This window comes from Anabrus simplex, chromosome 1 (assembly GCF_040414725.1).
Source record: "Anabrus simplex isolate iqAnaSimp1 chromosome 1, ASM4041472v1, whole genome shotgun sequence".
Lineage (NCBI taxonomy): Eukaryota > Metazoa > Arthropoda > Insecta > Orthoptera > Tettigoniidae > Anabrus > Anabrus simplex.
The window spans coordinates 98,938,830-98,965,858 of NC_090265.1; the positions used below are offsets into that span (position 1 = coordinate 98,938,830).

Genomic DNA, 27,029 nt, shown 5'->3' on the forward strand with positions numbered 1-27,029 from the left:
TGAAAACCCTCACCAAAGCTCTTCACGAAAATCAGATATCCATAATGGCCCTACAGGAAACAAGGTACCCAGATGAAGAGATTTTTGAATCTGAAGGCTACCGATTTTTCAAGAACAAAGCGCAAAGAGGAATCCTCAATGGAGCTGTGATGCTTGGAACCGCGTTTGCTGTTAGAACCAAGATCCTTAAATCGGTTGCAAATTTCGAACCTGTGAATGACAGATTGTCTATACTCACAATTAAATGCGCGAACAAAACCTACGCCCTAGTTAACGCACATGCTCCTACAAACGATAAGAACAAGTCTGATCCAAACGAAGTTGATAATTTCTGGGACCTACTGTATGAGAAATTGAACAAAATCCCCAAACACCATGTCAAGCTTCTTTTGGGTGACTTCAATGCCCAACTAGGTCGTGAGCAGAAGTACAAGAAAGTTATAGGAAATTACCCTACTCACAAAAGGACCAATCCCAATGGCAAAAGACTGGTGACCATTTGCGAAAATCACAACCTGCAGGTCATGTCGACCCACTTTCGCCATCTACCAGAAAGCAAATGACTTGGCGTTCTCCCGTCCAAGCTCTCGGAGAGTTCCAAATTGACCATGTTGCGATCTCCAGGAGAAACAGCCCTGAGATAATGAATGTCAAGGTAAAGAAAGGCATCAATGTGGCCTCAGATCATTATATGTCTCTTATCAAATTCAAACCAATTCCCGCAAACACAAGGAAGACAACCAAACAAATCACACGCTTCGACAATTATAAACTTCGGCAAAGGGTCGAGGAGTTCCAGGAGAAGGCTAGACCAAATGACTGTGACTTTAACAACGCCAAAAGTCTCCTTGTTGAGGCCGCCAAAGACGTTGTAGAAATCAAGGGAAGCAAAAAGCATACCTGGTGGAATAGTACCTGCGAATCAGTCCTCCAAGAAAGACTCAATGCGTGGAAACTCTACGAAATCAGAAAATGATTGGGAAACCTACAAAACCCAACGTGCCCAAGCAGCAAGGGTGTTCAGAACTGAGAAACGTAAATACGAAAAATCTCTCATTGAAAAGATAGAACAAAACTTTAGGAAGTATGAAAGCAGAGAGTACTACAGACCCTTCAAACGCAAACTCACTGGCTATAAACCACCATCTCTATGCTTTGAGCGAACGGACGGCACACTGGCGACGTCAAATGAAGAAAATTGCAGCATTCTGGCAGATTACTTCAAGAATTTACTTAATTGCTCTAAACCGTAAAGCGCCATTGAGACCAAGGAACCCTTACTCAGGTACCCAGATTCCAGACCACCCGACAGAGATGAAATCAAGCGCCACATTGCCCGTCTCAAAAATAACAAAGCGCCGGGGGAAGACTCAGTAGTAGCAGAACTATGGAAATATGCCCCAGAAGAATCACTCGATATCTTTCAAAAGCAAATAGGAGAAAATTGAAACAAGGAGACCCTACCCGAAGATTGGAATATAGCTTTGATCCATCCATTACACAAAAAAGGCAGCATGAAGAACATCAACAACTACAGAGGAATATTTTTGCTACCCGTGACTTACAAAATTCTATCACTTGCCATACTGGAGCGTTTGGAAGCACAAGTCGAACATCAAATAGGTGAATACCAAGGAGGGTTCAGAAAAGGTCGCTCAACAGCTGAACAGATATAAAATCTCAAAACGATCATCAGATATTGTACACTAAGATCCAAGCAGTATGTGTCTGTCTTTGTGGACTTTAAGAAAGCGTACGACTCCATTGACCGGGAAGTCCTGCTAAACATCTTAAATGAATTTGGAGTTGATTTGAAACTGCTGGCATTAATTAGAGCCACCCTGACCGATACAAAATCCAAGGTGAAGTTCCACGGATGTCTCTCGCATTCCTTTGACATCAAAACAGGAGTCCGACAAGGTGATGGGCTATCCCCGATACTCTTCAACTGTGTTCTTGAAAAGATCATCAGAACCTGGCGGGTGAGATTACAGGAAACCAACTACAGTCCATTGAGAATAGGAACCACATCCAAGGGGATCGCAACAGACTGCTTAGCATTTGCCGATGATATTGCTGTTCTCTCAACCGACATAGAAACCGCTAGAGCTCAAGTTGAAATTTTAAAGGAAATTGCCGAACAAACTGGTTTGCAGATATCGTTTGAGAAAACAGAAGTAATGACTAACATCAAAGAGGCTCCACGAAAACTCCACACAAAATACGGGGACATCACCCGAGTAGGCAAATTCAAATACCTGGGTGAGATCATCATGAAAAATGGACTGGACAAAGAAGCACTTCAGGAGCGAGTACGCAAACTGGAAATAGCCTACCAAACATCCCGCACAATCTACAACAAAATATGCCTTTCCCAAAACACCAAGACACGTCACTATGAAACAGTTCTGAAGCCAGTAGTTCTATATGCAGCCGAAACCCTGTCTCTAAATGCCAACAAAGGACTCCTTGAAGAACTGGAGAAAAGAGAACGCAAAATTGTGAGAGGAATCTTGGGATCAAAGTACAGAAATGGAATCCATCAAAAGAGATCCAACAAGGAAGTCTACAGCAAAATAATGAAAGTTACCGACACCATCAGAAAAAGACGGGCACGATTTTACGGTCATCTGAAAAGATTGGACAGAAGAAAGTTAACTAAAGAAATCTTTCACTTTTTTTATTCAAACCCCAAAACCACAATTCCCTGGTTTAGAAATACCAAAGAAGACCTGCAAATGCTACATATCTCAGCTGAAGACGCCTTTAACAGAGATCTCTTCCGCAAGAAAATATTGACGAACGGGCTAAACCGAGACGAGCAACCGAAGAGAAGACACGGTGCACCTTGGGCAGAGGAGCGTAAGCAGGCTCACTCACAAAGAATGAGGGAAATTTGGGCTTTAAAGAAGGCCATGTTCAGTGTCAAATGCAACAAGACAACCTGGTCCTTGATGGCCCCAGCGAATTATATATATATATATTGAAACGGTAACACCCTACGAGCATTCACGTTTCATTCTTTTATTAAGAGAAGCTCGCTAATACCCGACCGTAAGCTTGCGCCGAGCGCACTGGCATAGTGGGAACTGCGAGCAAGTTCGCGACGTTCCAGAACACCGGCCAAGGACAAGCGACGTCACGCAGAAGGTTCCTTCGTGTTCCATTGCTGCATGAACGAAATATAAGCGAGTCGCCAGCCTGGGGTAAGGCAGAATGTAAGCAGAGAGCCTGCAGTAAAGCAGAGGGAGTGCGCGGTATGCGACGGCAGTGTGCTGAAGGCAGAGAGTGGAGTGAGTCGGCAGTAAGCCGTGAGTCAGCGAGTGTGTGCAAGTAAGCCGTCGCGACATAATTCGTCTCTCGATCCGGCTGTATATTTGAATTCGTTTAAAGACTGTGTTCTTGCATTAATTGTGTCAGCTTTGAATTCGTTTAAAGACTGTGTTCTCACCAGCTTGAATTCATTTAAAGACTGTGTTCTCACATAAACTGTGCCAGCTTTGAATTCGTTTAAAGACTGTGTTCTTGCATTAATTGTGTCAGCTTTGAATTCGTTTAAAGACTGTGTTCTTGCATTAATTGTGTCAGCTTTGAATTCGTTTAAAGACTGTGTTCTCGCCAGCTTGAATTCATTTAAAGACTGTGTTCTCCCATAAACGGTGCCAGCTTTGAATTCGTTTAAAAACTGTGTTCTCGCATTAATTGTGTCAGCTTTATTTCATTTAAAGACTGTGTTCTTGCATTAACTGTGCCAGCATTAATTTCGTTCAAAGACTGTGTGAAAGCAGCGGTAGTATTTCTAGCCAGCCCCAATTTCATTTAAAGACTATGTCTATCCGTTGAACTGTGTTGCATTATGATCTTAAGTGCCAGTGTTAATCTGAAAATCACGACGCACGGGAATTTGGACTGCCATTTATTTCAACAAATGTATTATGCTGGTGGAGTACAGTGCAGAGACTGTACTCGATAAATTTAATTTTCTTTATGAAGTGCTTGATCACCGCACCTCGGAAGGTTCTAGATTGTTTCATTTGCGTATTATTCCCAATACGAACTGTGACTCTAACTTTATCCTTGCTACTGTGGGAACTATTTCGGCGTGCTTCGCCATAGGGAAGTGTCACACCAGTACCCCATGACGTCAAATGTGGAAGCTCCACATTTCCCCGTTCCTGCCTCTGGTTCGAGTCATCAACACTAATACAAACACCAACGACGGAAGACAACGCCGACGCCGACCGCAAGACGACGCAGCCGCCGCGGGACAACGTCCTCTTTACGCCCTCAGGGACAAATCTACAATTCAGCTATAAAAGGTGACATAATTATTTGCCTATTTATTGAATAAACTAAAGGATCCACTTAATCATGAATTTTTCTTTCACTACCCTTCTCTCTTACTCTCTTAGCATGAGCCGTACACGCCTTGTCGTTCCTCATGCTCTCCGATAAACTGAAGTACGGGCGTTCCTGTTACAGAGAGAAGGTAGTGAATAGTGGCACCCCTGACGTTGGGGCCAGATTAAAGAGAGTAAAGTGATAAAAATTAACTTTGAAATCAGTGATATCTTAACTTACCAATTCAAATAAAAGTGCATAGTACGTACGTTAATTCCAGTTCAGTGAATGTGTTAAAATTTTACGAAGTTCAATTCAATGACTTTGACGAAATTTTCAACTTTTGGCACAGAACTCTGATCAAATTTATGGCACAAGTGATTATTTTTTTTTCCTCTTGCTATGTAAAACATTTCAGGCATAATGTTCATGCACGGGCTTATATATTTATGTTGGTGAAATTTTGAACTTTACCATTGGACAATAATGGTGATATTTAATTTCATGCACAAGTGTTTAATATTTTGTGTTGGTGAAATTTTGAACTTTACCATTGGACAATAATGGTGATATTTAATTTTATGCACAAGTGTTTGATATTTTGTGTTGGTGAAATTTTGAACTTTACCGTTGGACAATAATGGTGATTTTACGTATGAGGTGAATGATTGTATTTTCTGCATTTTGTGAAAATAACGACATTAATATGGAAAATATACTAGCTGCCATCGAGGCTTTAAAACTCAGTCTAAATGACAGGATTACGGAAAGTAACACTAATCTCGGGCGTAGGATTGCTGAATCTCATAACACTTTAGGAGCTCAACTTAAAGAATCTAACAATACTTTAGGAGCTCAACTTAAAGAATCTAACGCGACCCTGGAAGCCACTAAGGCTAGTATAGGTCAACTTAAGGAGTCTAATGAAGCAACTAATCGTAGTATCACTCAACTAAGGGAGGCTAATGAAGCAACTAATCGTAGTATCACTCAACTAAGGGAGGCTAATGAAGCCAACATTGTAAAATTGACAGAATCTGTTGATCAAAAATTTGCAGAAGTTAATAATAATTTGGAACGTAGGCTCAATAGTGCAGGTGCCGAAATTGAAAAAAGATTTAAAGAATCTAACAAAAGAATGGATTCTAAGTTTACGGAAATAAATAAAAGATTAACACGTGACTTAGAAACCATTAAGCAAGATATAAAATCACAGGTGGCGGAGGACTTAAAACTTGCTTTTCCGTCTTCTTCTCAGGAGGTCCTTAAAGAAGTAGAAAGCTTAAAGGAAGAATTTCAAGAGTCCCATGCTCAATTATCTCTTGCGCAAACTAAAATCGCGTCTATTCAAGACAAACTTCATGAATCTGTTAAAAATAATTTCATGAAGTTGGGAAACGAAATTACTCTTCTGAAAAGTCAGCAAGAGGAGGCCGATAAACGTGTCAAGACTCAGTTAGATAATGCTCACACGCAGATTACTCGTATCTGTCGCGATGTAGCAGAAGTCAAGACCGACATAGAGAAGGAGGTCAAGGAAATTGAGAATTCCGTACAGGGGAAAATTAAAACCCTAAAACTTGAACTCCAAGGGGGTATAGAAGCTCTCAACAGCAAAGTATCGCAAATCGAACAGGATGTTTCATCATCTAGCCTTCACAACACTAGTGGAGAATCCATGAATGTTTCCACAATTTTTAAAATAACTGAGGAAAAACCAGCCAAATTTTCGGGGAAAGAGGAGTATACTGTTAAGGAGTTTCTCCTCAACCTCGAAGAATTCTTTCAAGAAAATCACGTTAAGACCGACCGTCGTTTACGAATAGCATCTCGATTGTTAGAAGGCAAGGCGTTAATGTGGTTTACCGCTTTTAAATTCAGTATTAACACTTACGAAGAATTTAAGGAAGCCTTACTTAGACGATTTTGGAGTGCTGAGGCTCAGCACCTGATAAAACTTCAATTATACTCTAGAAAGTATAACACGTCCGTCAATTCCTCGCGATACTCAGATTATCTCATATCTTAGCTTAAAAAGATGCAGTTTTTCGACCCTCCTTTACCGGAGCAAGAACTTATTCAGGTCATAACGCTGCAATTTCCACCAAATGTTCAGGAAATATTGGTGGCAGCAAACGTCCAGGACTTGGAGCAGCTCGATGATGTCCTGAGGAAACTTGATACTGCGCACACTCAGAGCGCAGCAAAAGCAGGTCGAACCAAAGAAACTATAACCAACTTTACGGAAATGAAAACTCCGGTTCAAGTAAATCTAGAACCGCGAGAAGAAAGAGAAACTCGCCGAGATATTCCGTTTCGGTATAGAAGATCTAGGAATCGCCCCTACGAAGGGAGGGCTAAGTTTCAACCTGGACCTTCATGGAGGCAGGCAGCTAATCAACCCAATGATAATAGGAACTCCCAGCGGGAAGAATTAGAGAAACGTTGGAGAGAGACTACGGAATATGTAAGGAATAAGAACAGGGAAGAGGGTTTGCCTGGAGCAGCTTCTTTGGAATACCAGGCGGAGATACAGAGAAGAAATGAGAGAACGGAAATGGATCCAAGAGCTACGGGTACAAAAAAAAAACTTTGTCGAAGCAATAAAGAGACTGCCTGAAAACCCGGAGGGAGGAGAAGTAGTATGTAGCGCACTCATTGACCATTGGTATTTAGAGGATGCAGATTTACTATATGAGGATTCAACACCACGACAGCCTCAGATACAACGCGGCTTACCGATCATTATCATTAAGTTAGGCAATATGATTGTCCACTCTCTAGTAGACTCGGGATCGCAAGCCTCACTAATTTCGCAGAAATTAATAGATGTGGCGCAGGAGACGACCTACATCTCCATCTTGCCGGTTGCTCAAGTTAAGGTTAAAGGCATAGTTCCTGACAAAGCTATTAAATGCAAATTCCAGGCGTTTCTTGAGTTAGAAATTGGTGGTGTTAAGTTCCAACATCTATTTTTGATTTTGACGCAAATGAAATTTGACTTAATTCTTGGATCAGACTTTCTCATTCAACATGGGGGAATCATTGATTATCCCGCTAATGTGATTAAATTTTTCCACGTCGAATCTGTAGGGCTACAGTTGGTTACTTATAATGACGTGAAGAATCCGGAATGTGAGACCCCGGTGGGCATAGTAGAAGGCAAGATGAACGAGGCTCCGCCTGTCGAAGAAAGCGTCCACAAAGAGGGGCGACCCGAGGAAGTGGGACCCGTAGAGGACCAGATGGCGCCCATTATCGATGGTGAGTTTAACGAGGACCACTACAACTTCACGCTTTTCGCCAATGTAGCTGAAAGCCCAGATTACGATGATGATGAAGTAATAAAGGCAATCCAAGAGCTTTTCAAGAAGTTTCCAGATGTATTTTCCGAGAAACCTGGAGTCATTAAGGGTTTCAAGCACCACTTAGATGTTACTGACACATCACCTTATAAGAAACGGCCTTATCCGATACCCATGAAGTACTTGGAAGAAGCACGGGTCATCATTAAACAGATGGAGAATGATGGAATCATATCAAAATGCGTCACACTTTACATTAATCCTCTGGCTATAGTGAGAAGACTGTTGAAGTTTTTGAAATACTCTACTAGGAGGTGAGCAAAAGAAAATCGCCCAGCAATTTTCTTTTTCCCGAGCAGGGGGGGAGATGAAACGGTAACACCCTACGAGCATTCACGTTTCATTCTTTTATTAAGAGAAGCTCGCTAATACCCGACCGTAAGCTTGCGCCGAGCGCACTGGCATAGTGGGAACTGCGAGCAAGTTCGCGACGTTCCAGAACACCGGCCAAGGACAAGCGACGTCACGCAGAAGGTTCCTTCGTGTTCCATTGCTGCATGAACGAAATATAAGCGAGTCGCCAGCCTGGGGTAAGGCAGAATGTAAGCAGAGAGCCTGCAGTAAAGCAGAGGGAGTGCGCGGTATGCGACGGCAGTGTGCTGAAGGCAGAGAGTGGAGTGAGTCGGCAGTAAGCCGTGAGTCAGCGAGTGTGTGCAAGTAAGCCGTCGCGACATAATTCGTCTCTCGATCCGGCTGTATATTTGAATTCGTTTAAAGACTGTGTTCTTGCATTAATTGTGTCAGCTTTGAATTCGTTTAAAGACTGTGTTCTCGCCAGCTTGAATTCATTTAAAGACTGTGTTCTCACATAAACTGTGCCAGCTTTGAATTCGTTTAAAGACTGTGTTCTTGCATTAATTGTGTCAGCTTTGAATTCGTTTAAAGACTGTGTTCTCGCCAGCTTGAATTCATTTAAAGACTGTGTTCTCCCATAAACTGTGCCAGCTTTGAATTCGTTTAAAGACTGTGTTCTTGCATTAATTGTGTCAGCTTTGAATTCGTTTAAAGACTGTGTTCTTGCATTAATTGTGTCAGCTTTGAATTCGTTTAAAGACTGTGTTCTCGCCAGCTTGAATTCATTTAAAGACTGTGTTCTCCCATAAACGGTGCCAGCTTTGAATTCGTTTAAAAACTGTGTTCTCGCATTAATTGTGTCAGCTTTATTTCATTTAAAGACTGTGTTCTTGCATTAACTGTGCCAGCATTAATTTCGTTCAAAGACTGTGTGAAAGCAGCGGTAGTATTTCTAGCCAGCCCCAATTTCATTTAAAGACTATGTCTAACCGTTGAACTGTGTTGCATTATGATCTTAAGTGCCAGTGTTAATCTGAAAATCACGACGCACGGGAATTTGGACTGCCATTTATTTCAACAAATGTATTATGCTGGTGGAGTACAGTGCAGAGACTGTACTCGATAAATTTAATTTTCTTTATGAAGTGCTTGATCACCGCACCTCGGAAGGTTCTAGATTGTTTCATTTGCGTATTATTCCCAATACGAACTGTGACTCTAACTTTATCCTTGCTACTGTGGGAACTATTTCGGCGTGCTTCGCCATAGGGAAGTGTCACACCAGTACCCCATGACGTCAAATGTGGAAGCTCCACATTTCCCCGTTCCTGCCTCTGGTTCGAGTCATCAACACTAATACAAACACCAACGACGGAAGACAACGCCGACGCCGACCGCAAGACGACGCAGCCGCCGCGGGACAACGTCCTCTTTACGCCCTCAGGGACAAATCTACAATTCAGCTATAAAAGGTGACATAATTATTTGCCTATTTATTGAATAAACTAAAGGATCCACTTAATCATGAATTTTTCTTTCACTACCCTTCTCTCTTACTCTCTTAGCATGAGCCGTACACGCCTTGTCGTTCCTCATGCTCTCCGATAAACTGAAGTACGGGCGTTCCTGTTACAATATATATAATAATAATAAGGAGAAGAAAACGAAGGAGAAGAAGAAGAAGAAGAAGAAGAAGAAGAATGCTGCTGCTACTACTACAACTACTACTAATAATAATAATAATGAGATACAATGCTCCAGGGAAGTTCCTCTGTACAACTCCGCGCTCGAGAGAGCACTAGTAACAGCAGTCACGTCCGCATCTGTGGTGTAGTGGTTAGTGTGATTAGCTTCAACTTCCGGAGGCCTGGGTTCGATTCTCGGCTCTGACACGACATTTGGGAAGTGGTACAACGGCAGGAATGTGGTGCAGTCAGTCTCGGGAGGTCTACTGAGGAGAGGGGCTTCGTTTCCCACCTCAACCATTCTCGAAGTGGTTTTCTGTGGTTTCCCTTTTCTTCTCCAGGCAAATGCCGGGATGATACTTAAGTTACGGCCAGGGCCGCTTCCTTCCTCTCCCTAATCTATCCCTTCCGATCTTCCCATCCCCCTCCCTCCACAAGGCCCCTGTTCAGCATAGCAGGTAAGGCCGCCTAGGAGAGGTATTGGTCCTCCTTGTCAGTCATATCCCTCCCAACTCAAAGTCTCAGGCTACAGTACACTGCCCTTGAGGTGGTAGAGGTGGTATCCGTCTCTGAGTGTGAGGTAGAAACCAACCCTGGACGTTAAAAATGATTAAGAAAAGCACGAACTCGCGCTAGTAAAAAACTAAACATAATTTATGCACTCGCCATTGAGCTCTACCAAGTGAATCAACTGCCCCTACCAATATTTTATACTGCAGCCCAACGAACGTGTGAGATCGTTGTGAGGTAGACATTTCTGTGTTAATATTATCTGTAAGCACAACCTGCAAACGGTTCTGATAACAATTATCTTTCCCGCCATGTGACTACGGAACTTTCGAAAAATATAACATCCTCTCGAACATTTACCCTAAGTCGGTCTACCATGTAACTATGCTAAGATCTGGTTCCAAAATTGTAGCAAAATCAATCAATCAATCAATCAATCAATCAATCAATCAATCAATCAATCAATCAATCAATCAATCAATCAATCAATCAATCAATCAATCAATCAATCAATCAATCAATCAATCAATCAATCAATCAATCAATCAATCAATCAATCAATCAATCAATCAATCAATCAATCAATCAATCAATCAATCAATCAATCAATCAATCAATCAATCAATCAATCAATCAATCAATCAATCAATCAATCAATCAATCAATCAATCAATCAATCAATCAATCAATCAATCAATCAATCAATCAATCAATCAATCAATCAATCAAAAGATCGATCGATCGATCAATCAAACAATGATTGCATTTAGGGCAGATGACCTGTCAGTTATTTACACGGTCTTTCCTAAAAAAAATTCAATGAACTTGGAAATTTATCGAACGTTTCCCTTGATAAATTAATCCAATCTTTTAATCTTCGTCCTATATGAATGAATATTTGCCCCAGTTTGTCCATTTGAACTCAAACTTTATCTTCATATTAGGATCTTTCCTACTTTTGTAAGTTCCTTTCTTTGTTAATCCGCTTACACTCCAAGGTTGGTTTTTCCTTCGAAGTCTGCAAGGGATCCCACCTCCATCGTCTTAAGGACAGTGTTCTGGAGCGTGATACTTTGGGTCGGGGATACAACTGGGAAGGAGGACCAGTACCTCACCCAGGCGGTCTCACCTGCTATGCTGATCAGGGGCTTGTGGATGGACGGGAAGATTGAAGAGTGAAGGAAGTACCGTGGCCTTAAGGTAGGTATCAATCCGGCATTTACCTAGAGGAGCAGTGAGAAACCTAGGAAACCCATTTCGAGGATGGCTGAGGAGGGAGTCGAACACCCTTCCACCTCTACTCAGTTGAGCTCCCGAGGCTGAGTGGACCCCGTTCCAGCCCTCGTACCACTTTTCAAAAAAATTCCTGTTAGAGCCGGGAATCGCTATACGAACCACTATACCACAGAGGCAGACTGAAGTGAAAGTATGGTGTAGAATCTTGGGTGAATGCTTTATTGGATCATATTTCTTCTTCCCACTTCTGCTGGAGGATGTGCGACTTGGAGAAGATTTAACGATATGGTTTCAGCAGGATGGAATTCCACCTCAAAGGACGTTAGGCGTAATCCTCTGAATGACACACATCCGGGAAAATGGGTCTCTTGGACCATCAGGCCACCGGATTTAACGCCAATAGACTTCTCCCTATGGGGGCATTTGAAACAAGCAGTTTACACCTTGGAACCAAAAAATTCCGAGCGTCTTCGACAACTCGTCGTTTGAAACCTGCAGATCAGTAACACCAGCGGTTGCCAGATATTTGCGGTCAAGGAGGTTTGCGGTCTGTGGCGTATTGGTTCAGTATGTGGACCGCTGAACACTTGATACGAGCAAATATTATTTCACTGGTGGAAACTTGCTAAACCACTGAAAGGCATATGCCCGACACCTCAATAAACAGGAAAGACACCAAGAGAAATTAGTATATCGGGCTTAGCTTTATCCAATCGACAGAGGCAGCGGAAGCTTAGCGGGCTAACCGAGAGGGCTGTCTGTGGTAGGTACCGAGTTAAAAAAAAAATAAGCAAGGAGTGAGAGGACAGAGGATACATACATCGAACCAAATACAAGAGTGAAGAATCAATTTAAAACAAGCTATATTTTAAGCATAAATGACTAGAACAGGTAATATATAAATCAGTTGAAGGGTAGGAAATACAAACATATGATAAGGGCTCAGCCCACTTGACGACCAGAATACAATCGAGACAAATAATGATTAAGAATTCTTGGGGATACCAGTTATAATATTCAGCTAAAGCTGAAGACCCGCATTCAAAAGAGAAAACACAATTAGTACCTAATAGATTACACGACATCCAATAAAAAGGGGGGATTAGTACGCTTCACCATACCAATTAAAGGCCACTCTTACAATCTTTATTTGAAACCTCAAAGAGGGAAAGAGAGCTAAAACACATCGGGAGGAAAGAGAATTACATTACTCAATATCGGGATAAAGGAAAGAAAAGGGGGACAGAGTGAATACGAAAGGAAAGAAAGGAAGAGAGGAGGGGGGGGGGGTCCTTCCAGACTGCTTAAACACTACTACTTCGGTGATGTAAGCGACCACTCGGGCCTGTAGAAAATGTCCAAAAGGTGGCAACACTTCTATCATTCGTCCAAGCACAATTAGTCTTTTAAAGTTATGAAATTGATTCAGATTTTCGGTCAGAAGGACTCCTTTACAATGGAGACCGAGACGCCACAAAATGATCAAGCATTCAAAGTTCAATTCTTGATTAAAAGAACGAAGGACCACAACAACTTATAAAATTTTGCTCACCCAGTCTGTTGAAGCACGATGCAGCTATTCACAAATTAAAAGGAAATAAAACATCGCTACGGGCCAGCCGCCAGCGAACAGTTCGCTCTCTCCACTTGAGTTAATATGCACTAAATGTCTGACCGTCGAAACGAAGGAATGGCTTGCTTATATACGAAGTGAAGAGATTCGAGAAGTTACTCGACGAAGATCACGTAGGTGTGACGTCACGGCCAGGCAGGAAGAGCAGTGCCGGAGAACAAGCCAGTCAGTAAACAGCTGGGCGAGCGATCAGTAGAATGCAACAGATGGCAGAAGGTAAGATGTCGTAGAACGGTCGTAACAGGTCACTGAGACATACTTGTGTCCACTCACAGAAATTCGCCAGCAGTCACAGGAGGCATTCGATTTGGTTATGCCATGGTCTGGAGATCAGAGATACCAAGAATTATTCTGATGGCGGTAGATTAATGAGGTGGGAATGTAGGGACGCCATTTTTTGTTTATATGCATACGGCACAAAGGTGCTGAAATCAGGCGGAGAAAAAATTGAACAAGATTAATTTTGGTGTCCCTTGATTCATGATCTCCATGACTATGCGAGTTTAAACAATCAGAGACAATTTCTAATAAAACAGAGGTTTTCCCAGTTGTATCCCCGACCCAAAGTCTCACGTTCCAGAACACTGTCCTTAAGACGATGGAGGTGAGATCCCTTGCAGAGTTCGAAGGAAAAAACAACCTTGGAGGGTAAGCGGATAAACCAAGAAAGGAACTTTCATAAGTAGGAAATAGCCTATCCTAATATGAAGGTAAAGTTTGAGTTCAAATGAACAAACTGGGGCAAGTATTCACTTACATAGGACAAAGATGAAAGGATTGGATTCATTTATCAAGCGAAATGTTCGATAAATTGTTGCTAAAACAACAAGCCAATACGCTAAAGTGTCATTTTCCGTACTATTTTGAGTACGGGATGAAGACAATTAGATCGTAGTATGAAATAAAATATTACTTAACAGGCCTGTGCGTGTATTCAGGTTAGGTTATTATTTGTTCATTTTAATCTCCCAAGATTAAATATAATGTAAATAGGCTTGTATCATTTCATAATACCGAATCGTTCATTTTAAGCTTACAAGAAAAGATATTAATCTATATATTAAAAAAATTGATGAAAACTAAAGTCAGTCAGTCCGGCCATTCTATCCGGTCGATTTCCTTCATTTTTGTTTTTACTTAAAGGTATTCATGCACAAATTTGTCATCAGGTACTATAAATCACTTAACTTCCACCTTCCTCAAATTATTTCATTTTTTTCAGTTGTTTGTATCTTTGAAGCAATCATATCTTTGATTCTAATTGAGGTACGGAGTTCGTTTTGGCCTAAGAACACTCAGTGGATCAGGTTCTTTCATTTCAGCTTTTAACTATTCAAATTGGTTCAGTGGATCAAGCGCTTTCTTTTGAGGTAATAACTACTTACACTGGTAGATTATGAGAATAGTTATGAGTACATTTGTCTCCATGATGAAGATCTTTGAAGGACTTTTTAATAGTTCGGCGCGTAGTGTTATGAGTGCACATTAAATTTGACGTCTCATTTCTTCAACATTTTTTCTCATTGAACCAAACATATCGTTCGTTGTAATTGAGGTTCGCAGATCGTTTTGGTCTAAAAACGCTAAGTGGATCAAGCGCTTTCTTTTGAGGTAATAACTACTTACATTGGTAGATTATGAGAATAGTTATGAGTACATTTGTCTCCATGACGAAGATCTTTGAAGGACTTTTTAATAGTTCAGCGCGTAGTGTTGTTCCAAGGAACTTTTAATTCAATTTTTTGTGTGATTTATTTGCAAGTGTTTTCTTGACACAATATTACATTCTATTACCGCAGCAGATCATGTGTTTTATTTCATTAAGTCGGAAGTTTGCAAATACATCCGTGAGGATAGTAACGAACAACACCATACATTGTACATTGCAGGCGGAGCCAACGGGAAACTGCTAGTATGTATTAATATGTACAGCTGTGAAGTTTTCAGTCTGTCGAAACTAATGCAGAATTAATAAAATTAATTAATTAATAAAACGTCTGATAAAGAAATATGCCTGAAAAACATATATCAGCGCGTCATTAAGATAGGTTCAAACGTTTCAACAATTATTAGGAAGGTATTCACAGACTTTTAACATACAGTAAACGTTGTTACACTTGTTCATAAGTTTCATCAATTTAAAAATAATAAATAAACTAATAATAAAAATAGAAGTTATTTATTGGAATCTGATGATGTACTTTCAACAACGAAACATGTCATTCTGTTTTTAAAGGAGAAATGAACTGAAAAATAAGAATAAAAAATTAAATAAATAAATAAAAATAAAAAATAAATAAAAAATAAACATACGATAAATGGAAGAGAAAATTAGAAGACGAATGGCAAAAACTGAGAGTCTTTACTACAATTAGATAGGGCATAACATGTCCTTTTTACCGCATTGTGTGGCTCTGCGTGTCATTACAGTGTAGGAGGTCTGGAACTCAGCAACACGAGACCGAGTCACGTACTGCAAGTTCTCCAACGAGATAATATTCGATCATAAAATTAACAATCTTTGTTCTAGGAGCAGTTAGTTTGCATTTCTTAAAATTAAACAACTTAGTAAATAATTATTATAGAAGCTCTAATCAAGGCCCCTCCATGGCGCAGACGGTACAACGTATGCCTCTCACTGCTGCACCGGTGGTTCGAACCCCGGTACTCCACTTGAGAATTGTGTTGGCCAACACGTTTTTTTTCACTAATCAAAAAGAGCCGTAGTTGTCCGTATTCTTTACATTAAAAAGCTGCCGACTGGTTACTCCACTTGTAGTCCTAATCGAGAAAACTAATTTCTTTTAGCTTCACTTGTACTCGGTTTTGTGTTCGGCAGAGACTTAAAATTTCTTGGAATGTCACTTTTGTATGTTATTGCAGTAATCACAAATTTCGCGGATGTATTTCGAGGCATGTCGGATATGACATTTTCAAGCAATTCTTGGCGCCATAACATTGACTTTCTCGTGTACTTTTCCTTGTAAATCCATTCACTAGATGCCTTCGAAAATTGTACACTAATTTCTACAATATCCATGTTGTCACACTGGGTGTTATGATCGAGTACTGCTATCATTGACCTTATGTACCGTATATTCGTTAAGCAGAGAAATGCATTCTTTTCCGAATATAATATAATTAGTTGTGGTAAATTTGGAGGCTGATTGGGTGATAAAAATGAATAACATGTTATAAATTATCCAAGAATCATTTGTTCATGGTGATTTTCGACAGTATTCCATTTTCCGTAGAATTATTTTCTGTACACCCTGTGGTTTTTATTTTTTCACTAAGTTCATCATGCTGACAAGAAAAGCATTTTGCACCTACTTCCCAGGAGTGGACATCATCTACATGTTGAAAAATTGAGATAAACTTGGCCTTCAGTACTTCACTATCTCCCTCACAAGTTATACGCCTACGACGAGGCATTGTCCTTCTTAACGTTATCCAGATTTTAAGTCAGCGTGGCAACTTTGAATGTGAATGATCCTAATCACAAGATAATAATAAGAAGGATTTTAGGAATTTAATAGAGTTAATGTTGGAATAATAATCATAACGTGATTTTGTGTTTGTTACTACTTGAATTGTTTGATGTGTTCATTTTGTGGACGTTTAACGGGGAAGCGTCGTTAGAATATTACAGTTAGGTCGTGTGAAATTATTTGAGTGTATCTTTCTAAAAGTGAGCTTGAGTAATATGTTAGTTACATTTTGCAGATACTAGTGGATTTCAGTCTCTATTATACTTCGTGAGTTTGACGTCGTCATGATTTTACTATAAGTTAGGATGTCGTACGCGTTTACTTCTCTGACGTGTCTCACAGTAGGACGTATTTGTGTTGTTGAAAATGGTTTATGTTAATAAGTGACACCCTGGATATCTGCCACATGTTGAAGATCATATGTGATTAACTAACGATGACAGAGTTATCAATTCCGACGTGACCCGTCGGACAACGTTTTAATAGTCATGACTTAAAAACAGACTTTATAAATTAAGACATATCTGTCGGGACCATGTAGCGGTTGGAACTTGTAGTTTAGTTTAGTCCCTTATTCTATGAACGCTGTTTCTAGTTCATTGTTGAATGATTATTAATGTATTTCGGTGTGTCAGTTTTCTGTGATAACGTGTTGTTTAGATTCTTCATTGTTGAGATTTTCCTGCATTGGCAAGAAATGATTTCTGTAAATAGAGAGAAGTGTCTGATAGTCAACATTACTTTAAATATTGATGCTAATTTTCTAATTTTCTTGTATATAATTCTTCAGGCGAGACCAGTGATAGGCCTAGGTTTTAGGTTACTAAAACAATAAGCCAATAAATATAAAACAATTTGTGATTAATGATTCAGACCAATAGAAGATATAAGCTGACTTTTTCAAGCAAATTAATAAATTAAATAGTAATTCGTGATAAAGATTTCAGTCTATGATTATTGATTATAATCAGTAATCAGATTTATTAACGATTAGGCTCAAAAATCGATAATAATTTCGATAGTAATTATTTTATTAGTGGAGTTGTGAAAATCTTATTAGCAGGTTAAAGTGAAATCATGTGAGAGGCAAATCCCTCATATTTGATGAGAAATTTGGTACTACTACGTATTAGGAACTCTAAATCCATGTAACAAGTCAAGACTAGCTAAACAAATAACTAGAGGAGTCAATTAGCGAATTCAACTATTTAACCTAATTAGAGTAGGTCGACAGTTTAATTCGAGAATAATTACTTGCGAAATTGAGTAACATAAATACTACAGATATGAGTCAGAGGCCTATAATTTGTAATGAAAGTTGTACATTCAAGAAATCAAAGAACTAAGATTTAATTTTTTAATCAGAGCCAATGGAGTAACTCATGATTGTAATTTTCAATTTTTTCCCCAGCCTATTAGTTTGAGTTATGCTCTGAACTTAACAACAAAACTTCTTTTTATCTTAATTATGTGTTGGCTGTGACTTTTCTTTCCGAATGATAGATGCTACTTGTGAAACTATTTACTTTCGTATTCTTATAAAGTCAATATACCTTATATACCTTCAATGGCTATATGGTGATTTCTTCTTAGTTCTTCTAATATAGCTGCGCCTCCTTCTTTAAATTTAATAGGTGAGATTGGCCTGTTCAATAGACTAGTTGCTTGATCATGAGTGTCCATGGTTATATTAATATTGTTGTCATTTTTTAGAGCAGTATACACTTTATATTTATGTGCTTATAGTCAGCATGGTATAATATATTCTGGAATTTACTCTTGTTCAGGAGGATATAGTCGTGAATTTATTTTGTTACTACTTCATTGATTACCATTAAATATTTTAGTATTAAAGGGAGATTTATGAATATTATGATTGTGTTTAAATAGTTTAATATAAAATATTGGTTTGTGATTCCAGTGATGTAGGTAACTACTTTAAACCATTTTATGATCATTGTCTATCTGTTTTTTAAGTTTTTATTTTTTTATTGTGGCGATAATTTTGGTTATTATAGGATTTTCTTTTATTATACACGATTTAGTAATTTTTATTGAGTGAGAAGTATTAAATTTGAATAGAAGTTCAATTGTTATAACCTTTTTATTTGATTGAATATCGCTTTTGTTTATAGGGTTTGGATTGTTTATTTCAGCTTTAGTAATTTTTTATAGAGATGAATATATGCATGGTGATTTAACTATTAATCGATTTATTATTTTGGTATTAATATTTGTATTGTCAATAATGTTTTTGATTATTAGACCAAATTTAATTAGAATCTTATTGGGATTAGATGGGTTGGGGCTTGTTTCTTACTGTTTGGTTATTTATTATCAAAATGTTAAATCTTATAATGCGGGTTTATTAACAGCCCTATGTAATGGTATTGGGGATGTAGCGCTATTAATAGCTATTGCGTGAATAATGGCGTATGGGAGTTGTAATTATGGAGGCACTACCCCTTGTGATTGTCGCACGCGATCGACTGACTAATGCGGGTACAATATATATGTGAAAATATGATTCAACACAAAAAAATCTCCCTTCTAGACATAACCAATAGTCTAAATAGTAAATAACATTTATATTAATTAAGGAAAAAAGGATGTAGCATGACAGGTGTTAAGGCGAATGACCCTCCAAGATGGGGAATTAAAGGGAAAAGGAACAAGAAGAAACAAGAGTTGTTCAATAAAAGTCAGATAGAAAAGAAGAAATTGAGCCGGGCATAAGTTAGTGAAGTGATTTTGGACATAGGTAAGAGCCCTGTGACCGCCAATCTACTCTCCCAATTTGAGATCTACCTAATATGAGAGCCAGTCGATCCAGAAAGTCAGGCAATACGGATGAGGTTATCGTCATGACATTACAAAATCTATACATCATCTGGATGGGCAATAGTTGTCTTGGCAGGCTGAGACCCTTAACTCTTTCAGGCCCATTACTGAAATTTAAAATGTAAAATACAAATTTTCCTAAGAACACACAAATTTCACCTCAAGAATACTAATATTACACAGAAATAATCGAAACGTTTACACTTGTTGCGCATCTAGTGTGATTTAATCTGGAACTTCTAAATATTGGTGATAAAATGAACTGCGACATTCTCTTTCTGAATTCTACGAAGCAGTTGTTCATCTTTTGTTAAACAAAGACCCATATTGCATGCCATACAGCCCTATTTTGTAAAATGCAATTTGTTAGGGGTACTATAGCCCACAATATCGTTATTTGTGAAGTATATGAGAGCCTTTATCATGTCATGTCTCCTGAAGGAAACGGGGCTTCATTATATTTTTGACGTCTTACGGGTAGGATTTGAAGACTGAGGTCCAGAAATTATGGACAACCAGTGTCATTGGTATTTCATTACAATTTTATTTGCAGGTGATGAGGACATTTGTACTGGTTACATCAAAGAATTGCCAAATAAATCGGTCCCAGATGTTTCTTGTAAACTGCACCACTGGTTTCGTTTAGAAACGTATGATTTGTTTGGATATGGTCTACGCGCGAGGAAGTGGTGGCGTCAAAGCGAAACCGCAAGGCCAGAAAGGGTTCACTGACTATATGTGCTACGAGAGGACTGTAAATACAGGTATATGTACATAAATATTTTTATTATACATTTCTCAGACCAAACGCCAATCTACTGTAGGGTCATGCGGTATAAAAAAATCAAAAAGAGATTATTTATAAATTATATCTGTATAAATAAATTTGTGGGGATCCACTGTCTTCAGTTTCATTTCTTTTGCCAATTTTCCAGAAATTTATCCGCTTTAGGTCAACTCAAAACCGTACCAGTGGTTTTTATTTTTCGTGTCTGTTTTTTGTTCCACCATCACGACGAAACGGCTGGATATATCTTGTCTAATCTTCAAAATCAATCAATCAATACTGATCTGCATTTAGGGCAGTCGCCCAGGTGGCAGATTCCCTATCTGTTGTTTTTCTAGCCTTTTCCTAAATGATTTCAAAGAAATGGGAAATTTATTGAACATCTCCCTTGGTAAGTTATTCCAATTCCTAACTCCCCTTCCTATAAATGAATATTTTCCCCAATTTGTCCTCTTGAATTCCAACTTTATCTTCATATTGTGATCTTTCCTACTTTTAAAGACACCACTCAAACTTATTCGTCTACTAATGTCATTCCACACCATCTCTCCGCTGACAGTTCGGAACATATACTATTCAGAGTATACTCATCTGTTCTTAAAATCTTTGAACAGTCGGGGGGTTTATAGGAAAACCAGAACAATTTTCTTTCATTTTCTCTTATACTATTGGTTTTCTCTGAAATACGTGGACCTATATGTTAAACGTCACTTCATTATAAACAACTTTCTTTATGTTCGTAATTTTTCTTACCCTTCAAATGACGGAGAAAATCATTATTTTCTGCGGGTCTCATGCTCTGCATTGAGTTACCCACAAACCGACAACGAACTTACAGGTTACCATGGCAACGTATCTGACTGCCAGCAGGGAAATAACTTATTGCCATTTTCGTCATCATTAATGTAAACTAGTGGTTGTTCCTTGGGTGGAAAGCAAGCGAGACTCAATCGGCCATTCTGCGGGATATTGGTGGAATACCTTTGGAGGTTACAATCGTCCTTGAATAGCACTACGGAGCGCTGCCAATATTTGAACAGGGCCGCAAAGTGCAGACCCTTATTTCGCATCGTAAGGTGTTTTCTGGCATTTTCTATAGTGTTTACTGTATTTCTATTCTACTTCTGTTTTCCGCTTTAATTTCTTGCTTCTGGCTTGCCTCTTCAGGCTTAAGTGATAGCACTATAAGTCATCATCTTATCTGTATACCTAAGAATCCCTGTGCCTCAATTTCTCCTGTTTTACTGCCTTCTTATATATGTAACTCATACCATCACAATTTATTGAAGGACATTTTATTTTCTAATACATCCATTTGGTATTTACATGTTTGTCCTATCCTGCTGTCCTCGGTTATGATCCTATTTTCTATTAATTTCAACTTTCTTAACTGTATTACTTTCTTCCTTAATTACTCCGAATGTATGCGAGTGCTAATACCGAAACCTCAACAATCTTTTCTTTGAGGAAAAATTGCAAGCTATTCAAATGTATAACTTTTGGCCCCGCAAAATGTCGAAATATGGATGCATTTTAATGACGGTGCAGACCTTCCTTTCGGGGTAACTGGTGGCTAAACTGTAAGTCGTATTACAAAATAGATAGCAAAATCGCTGTTCAATTTGGAGATATCTATAACTTTGATCCTATGACTTATTGTGGTATCTAGGTTGTTGATACGTTAGGTAGCGCTGCATTTCTCGATTATAATCAAATCTCTCCAAATTCGTTGTGTCTGGCATTAGGAAAAGGGCCTGTCTTTATAATGAAAACTCTCCATCTCTATTGTGAATAGCAGTTGCAAAGTGAGCCTACCTTTATGGTAGAAACTCCCGACCTCGATTGTGATTGGCAGTAGGAAATGTGGCCTGCCATTATATTCAAAACTCCCCAATGCCTTCCTTACATCTGGAACAACGTCGTCCTGTTTTGTTTCTCGCATAGCCCTAAGAGACATGCAATTCAATGTAATCTTACTCACTGCCTTTACCGAGCTCGATAGCTGCAGTCGCTTAAGTGCGGCCAGTATACAGTAATCGGGAGATAGTGGGTTCGAGCCCCACTGTCGGCAGCCCTGAAAATGGTTTTCCGTGGTTTCCCATTTTCATACCACGCAAATGTCGGGGCTGTACCTTAATTAAGGCCACGGCCGCTTCCTTCCAATTTCTAGGCCTTTCCCATCCCATCGTCGCCGTAAGACATATCTGTCGGTGCGACGTAAAGCAAATAGCAAAAGAAAAGAAAAACCTCACTGCCTTTACAGTAATTTACGGATAAATCCGTATACAATGTAGAATACCGTACCGAAGCACGAGTATATTTGCTAGTTAAAAATAAATTTACAAATTTACGAAAGACTATCGGTTTTATCTGTAGAAATACTGTATAACGAGAACTCCAGAATAAAATAATCTTCAGTGAATCTGAAACTCGAATTTATTTTTACTATTTAGTGATTGACTTAAAATTAATTATAACAAAAGTTAATAAATATAAAACAAATGCATAGGCATTCGATTTGGTTATGCCGTGGTCTGGAGATCAGAGATACCAGGATGTTTCGGTTTTCAGTGCATCACTGTCATTTTATTGGAAATACACGCATATGAATTTATCAGAATAGCGTCCGGCTACATTACTAAATGGTTCGAGTGCTGGCCTTTGGTGATAGGGGTCCCGGGTTCGATTCCAGGCAGGGTCGGGAATTTTAACCACCATTGGTTAATTTCACTGGCACTGGGGATTGGTGTATGAGGTCGTCTTCATCATCATTTCATCCTCATCATGACGCGCAGATCGCCTACGGGAGTCAAGTCAAAAGACCTGCACCTGGCGAGCGGAACATGTCCTCGGACACTCCCGCCACTAAGGGCCATACTCCATTCAGAGATCAAACCTTTCAGCACTGAAATATATTTTTATTTTTCCACAAACACTTTTGGGCCGCAGCCTGAAAATATGTCAGCTGTTGGCTTCATCAGAATAAGAGTTACGACCTGCGAACTGCGGTCAAATGTTAAAGTCAGAGAATCTATAACTATATTTCAGTGCGCTATTCTGATGATGAAATAAATTTATATAAAAGCAAATGCATGTATTTGCGACAAAATCAAAGTGATTCAATGAAAACTTAAAAATTCCTCATATTCTTACACCGGATTAGTCGCTGATTCATAAATTAAATAGTCTGAAATAATATTTAGACCAGGACTGGATTGATACTCACATAGGTTCTGAGGACTTCAGAGGCATGTTGCAGAGAGATGTAACATTTTCCGTCCGTGCCAGATTGATCTGAAACCTTGCTTTCAGTGCTGGTTCGTCGAAACAGGGGAAGGCGCGGCGCGCATGTACTGGCTCAAATACTGTGGCTGCCACATACCTGGAAACAGACCGGCAATACGTACATAAATATATCCATATTGAAACCTTTCATTCAATATGGCGGATGGTAAAGTGTCATGCTGATGAAAGATAAATGTGACATTGCCATGCATAAAGCATATTATAAAATACATTTCGTGACGGATGTATGACGAACTAGTAGGCTTAAGATGTCTATTAATATCAAGGATATGAGTTCAAAAAAGATTTGGTCGTAGCCGAATGTATATTCTCAGTAGAAGAGTACCTAGAAGTAAAACTCCGCCGTACGAAAGATTAAATATGATAATAAGCGGAGATTCTTTCAAAAATCTATACCATATGAGAAAATATTAAGATATTAAAGTAAATGGAAATTACAGTTTGTGAATGAGGAAATACATAATATTTGAAGTGGGTAGAAGTCAAGAACTTCGTGAAATACATCTACAAGCAGAATACCTATTACTCTCAGTTCTTTCAGCTTCAGAGCTTGAACCATGCTTATCGCATGTTCCACGATTTGACATTTAATTATGTAAATAGCTTCCTTCAGTTTTGTGTGTCAGTCTAATGACGTCCAGTAGGGAGCAGCACACGCTATGTTTTTATCTGTGAGGTCGTTCGTTTTGCTGAGCGATAATTTTTACTCTGTGGAGTTCTTTTGCTGTTCTATGTGGGGCAGATACTAACAATGGCTGCCGCTATGTTCGGTGTGGCATTTTTATGCCTCAAATATTCATTCAATGTGTTCAAGCCTGGACCTTTCACGCTAACTGCTATTCGATTTTACCATTGATAATCACAGGTACGTGATAGTTGGTTTATATTTAAATTTGGTGACGTTTTATTCCCGTATGTTACGGTCGATGGCGTACATCTTTCCGCTCCGTCATACGATGTGCTTGGATGAATGTATTTGTGGTCTTGTTGTTATAATTGAAAAAGGGTCTCTGTGGTTATGATTTGGTGCACTGCGTGCTTTAATACTGCGTGATCCTCGTGATGTGCCCCTTATCTCGACCGCAGGAGACACCAATCCTGGTTGTACGAGGCGCAACAAGCCAGTGATGTGAATAAAGTAATGTCCAATTCTGACCTTATGTGTAATTGCACGCCGCACGCAAACATTTGAGTAATTGAGACCCACTGATAATGACCGTGGAGTCACAATTTATGGTTTGTATTTGACCACGAAATCTGAACGGCCGTTCGTGTTTTATTTTCCCGATACCCTCATTGTGTGTGCGTGAATGTGGTATGCATGTGAGTTCGAATGTGTGGGAGAGGAAAGGTTGATATGCCGGTTGACCTGTTGTATTTGTCTTTCAAATTCTGCGCCTTGTTTGGTTTTCAGCGCAGACCTATATTTATTTATCATTCATGGCTGATGCTCAGCTTGAGTACCCGCCATGTTGGTTTCATATTTGCGCATGGGCGTACCTATTGTATTCTTTGGGTCTTGTCTTGGCTTTGATTGGTCCATGGAGGCTGTGCTCAGTCTCATCTGTCGTTATTCTTATCTGCCTTTTGTTCTCCGGCACGGCTTATTGTTATGCGAACTTTTCGCATTGTTAGTTGCCTAATGAATACATGATGCAGTGCCTTGGATATTTGAATCTCGGTAAAACAGGCGACCTGGTTGAATAGTTTATGATGGAAGGAAGCTGCTGGTATTGTAATAGCGATGTGTCGAGGAGCAGTGAGCATTTTAAATTACGTATCATTTTTTTTGAAGAGTATTACTGAGTTTTCACGCCATGTTTCAACTATGTGAGAAAGAACAAGGTACGTCCATCAGTAATACGATGAATTTCCCTATTTATTTTGTGTGATTTTCTTTTCTTGCTTTAATTTTTCTCTCATATTTATTTAATAAATCCCCTGGTTTAAACCATTTCTTCTTTTATTTCTAATAGATGTAGTCTTGCCCTTGTTACCTGATTACAAGGGGGGGTTTTCAGCTCAGGGTTATGTATGTGCCTTGCCCGGTCGACACGATCCGGGCCTCAAATATTGTTCCCCATGAATATTTCACTAAGTTATTGCTTGGATCGCTGATTTATGTAGTGATAGATGGGGAGGGTGTGGCTCAAGCTTCAATCAATCAATCAATCAATCAATCAATCAATCAATCAATCAATCAATCAATCAATCAATCAATCAATCAATCAATCAATCAATCAATCAATCAATCACTACTGATCTGCGTTTAGGGCAGTCGCGCAGGTGACAGATTCCCTATCTGTTATTTTCCTAGCCTTGTCTTAGATGATTGCAAAGAAATTGGAAATTTATTGAACGTCTCCCTTGGTAAGTTATTCCAATCCCTAGCTCCCCTACCTATAAACGAATGCTTGCCCCGATTTGCCCTCTTGAATTCCAACTACCGGGCGAGTTGGCCGTGCGCTTACAGGCGCGCGGCTGTGAGCTTTCATCCGGGAGATAGTGGGTTCGAATCCCACTGCCGGCAGCCCTGAAGATGGTTTTCCGTGGTTTCCCATTTTCATATCAAGCAAATGCTGGGGCTGTACCTTAATTAAGGCCACGGCCGCTTCCTTCCAACTCCTAGGCCTTTCCTATTCCATCGTCGCCGTAAGACCTATCTGTGTCGGTGCAACGTAAAGCCACTAGCAAAAAAAAAAAAATCCAACTATATCTTCATGTTGTGATCGTTCGTACTTTTAAAGACACCACTCAAACTTATACGTCCACTAATGCCATTGCACGCCATCTCTCCTCTGACAGCTCGTAGCATACCATTTAGCCATACCACTTACCACCAGCCATTTTATTTAAGGAATATAATGTCGCCACATATGAGAAAATGATAATGATGGAACATTAACAGACTTCGTGGTCACCCGAGGTGGAGGAGATGGTAACATAATCCAATCCTCACGAAGTCGAAATATAATCAAGATGTTGAGATGAGTTTTTTAATCTTACTTTCACTGTTCTCAGTTCTTTGCTACTGTAAAATTCTTATCTCGTAGGATATTTCTTGTGTTTTGATTTCTAGTAGTTTTCGAGTTTTTAAGGTCATATTTTCTTATTTTATATCAATTACTATTTAGAAGGTAATAATTTACAATGGGTAGATACATATCTGTATTTTACAATACTAATCATGGCCAGAGGAATTGCGTACTGCAGAATAACTCCTAGGGTGAATGATGGTGACGTATCTAGTAAGATAAAATACGTTTTTATGTCATTTTGACAGATAGTCAGCTGTAATTGCAAAATTAACGTCACAATTGGATCTTCAAAGAAGTGTTGTTAACGAGTTGAAATGTACATGCTAAGATCTTTTCGAAACACGCTCTAATTTAATGATAATTAGAAGGAAATCATGGAATACTTTACTTCTTTTACGAATTATAATGATTTACGTATGGTATGGGTACTTAACTATTTGAGATTATCATGGTGGTTGAAAATAAGTTTAGCACTATCGTCGAAAATAATTCAATGTAGTGA

General features: G+C 39.2%; 1 protein-coding gene across 1 annotated transcript in view; it reads right to left on the bottom strand.

Moving 5' to 3' along the window:
- Nucleotides 1-27,029, bottom strand: part of LOC136862082 (aminopeptidase N) — a 266,710-nt gene that overhangs the window by 146,359 nt on the left and 93,322 nt on the right. The window contains exon 5 of the mRNA XM_067138861.2: nt 23,410-23,565. Within this exon, the coding sequence (XP_066994962.2) occupies nt 23,410-23,565 (156 nt within the window). The remainder of the gene's footprint in view (nt 1-23,409; nt 23,566-27,029) is intronic.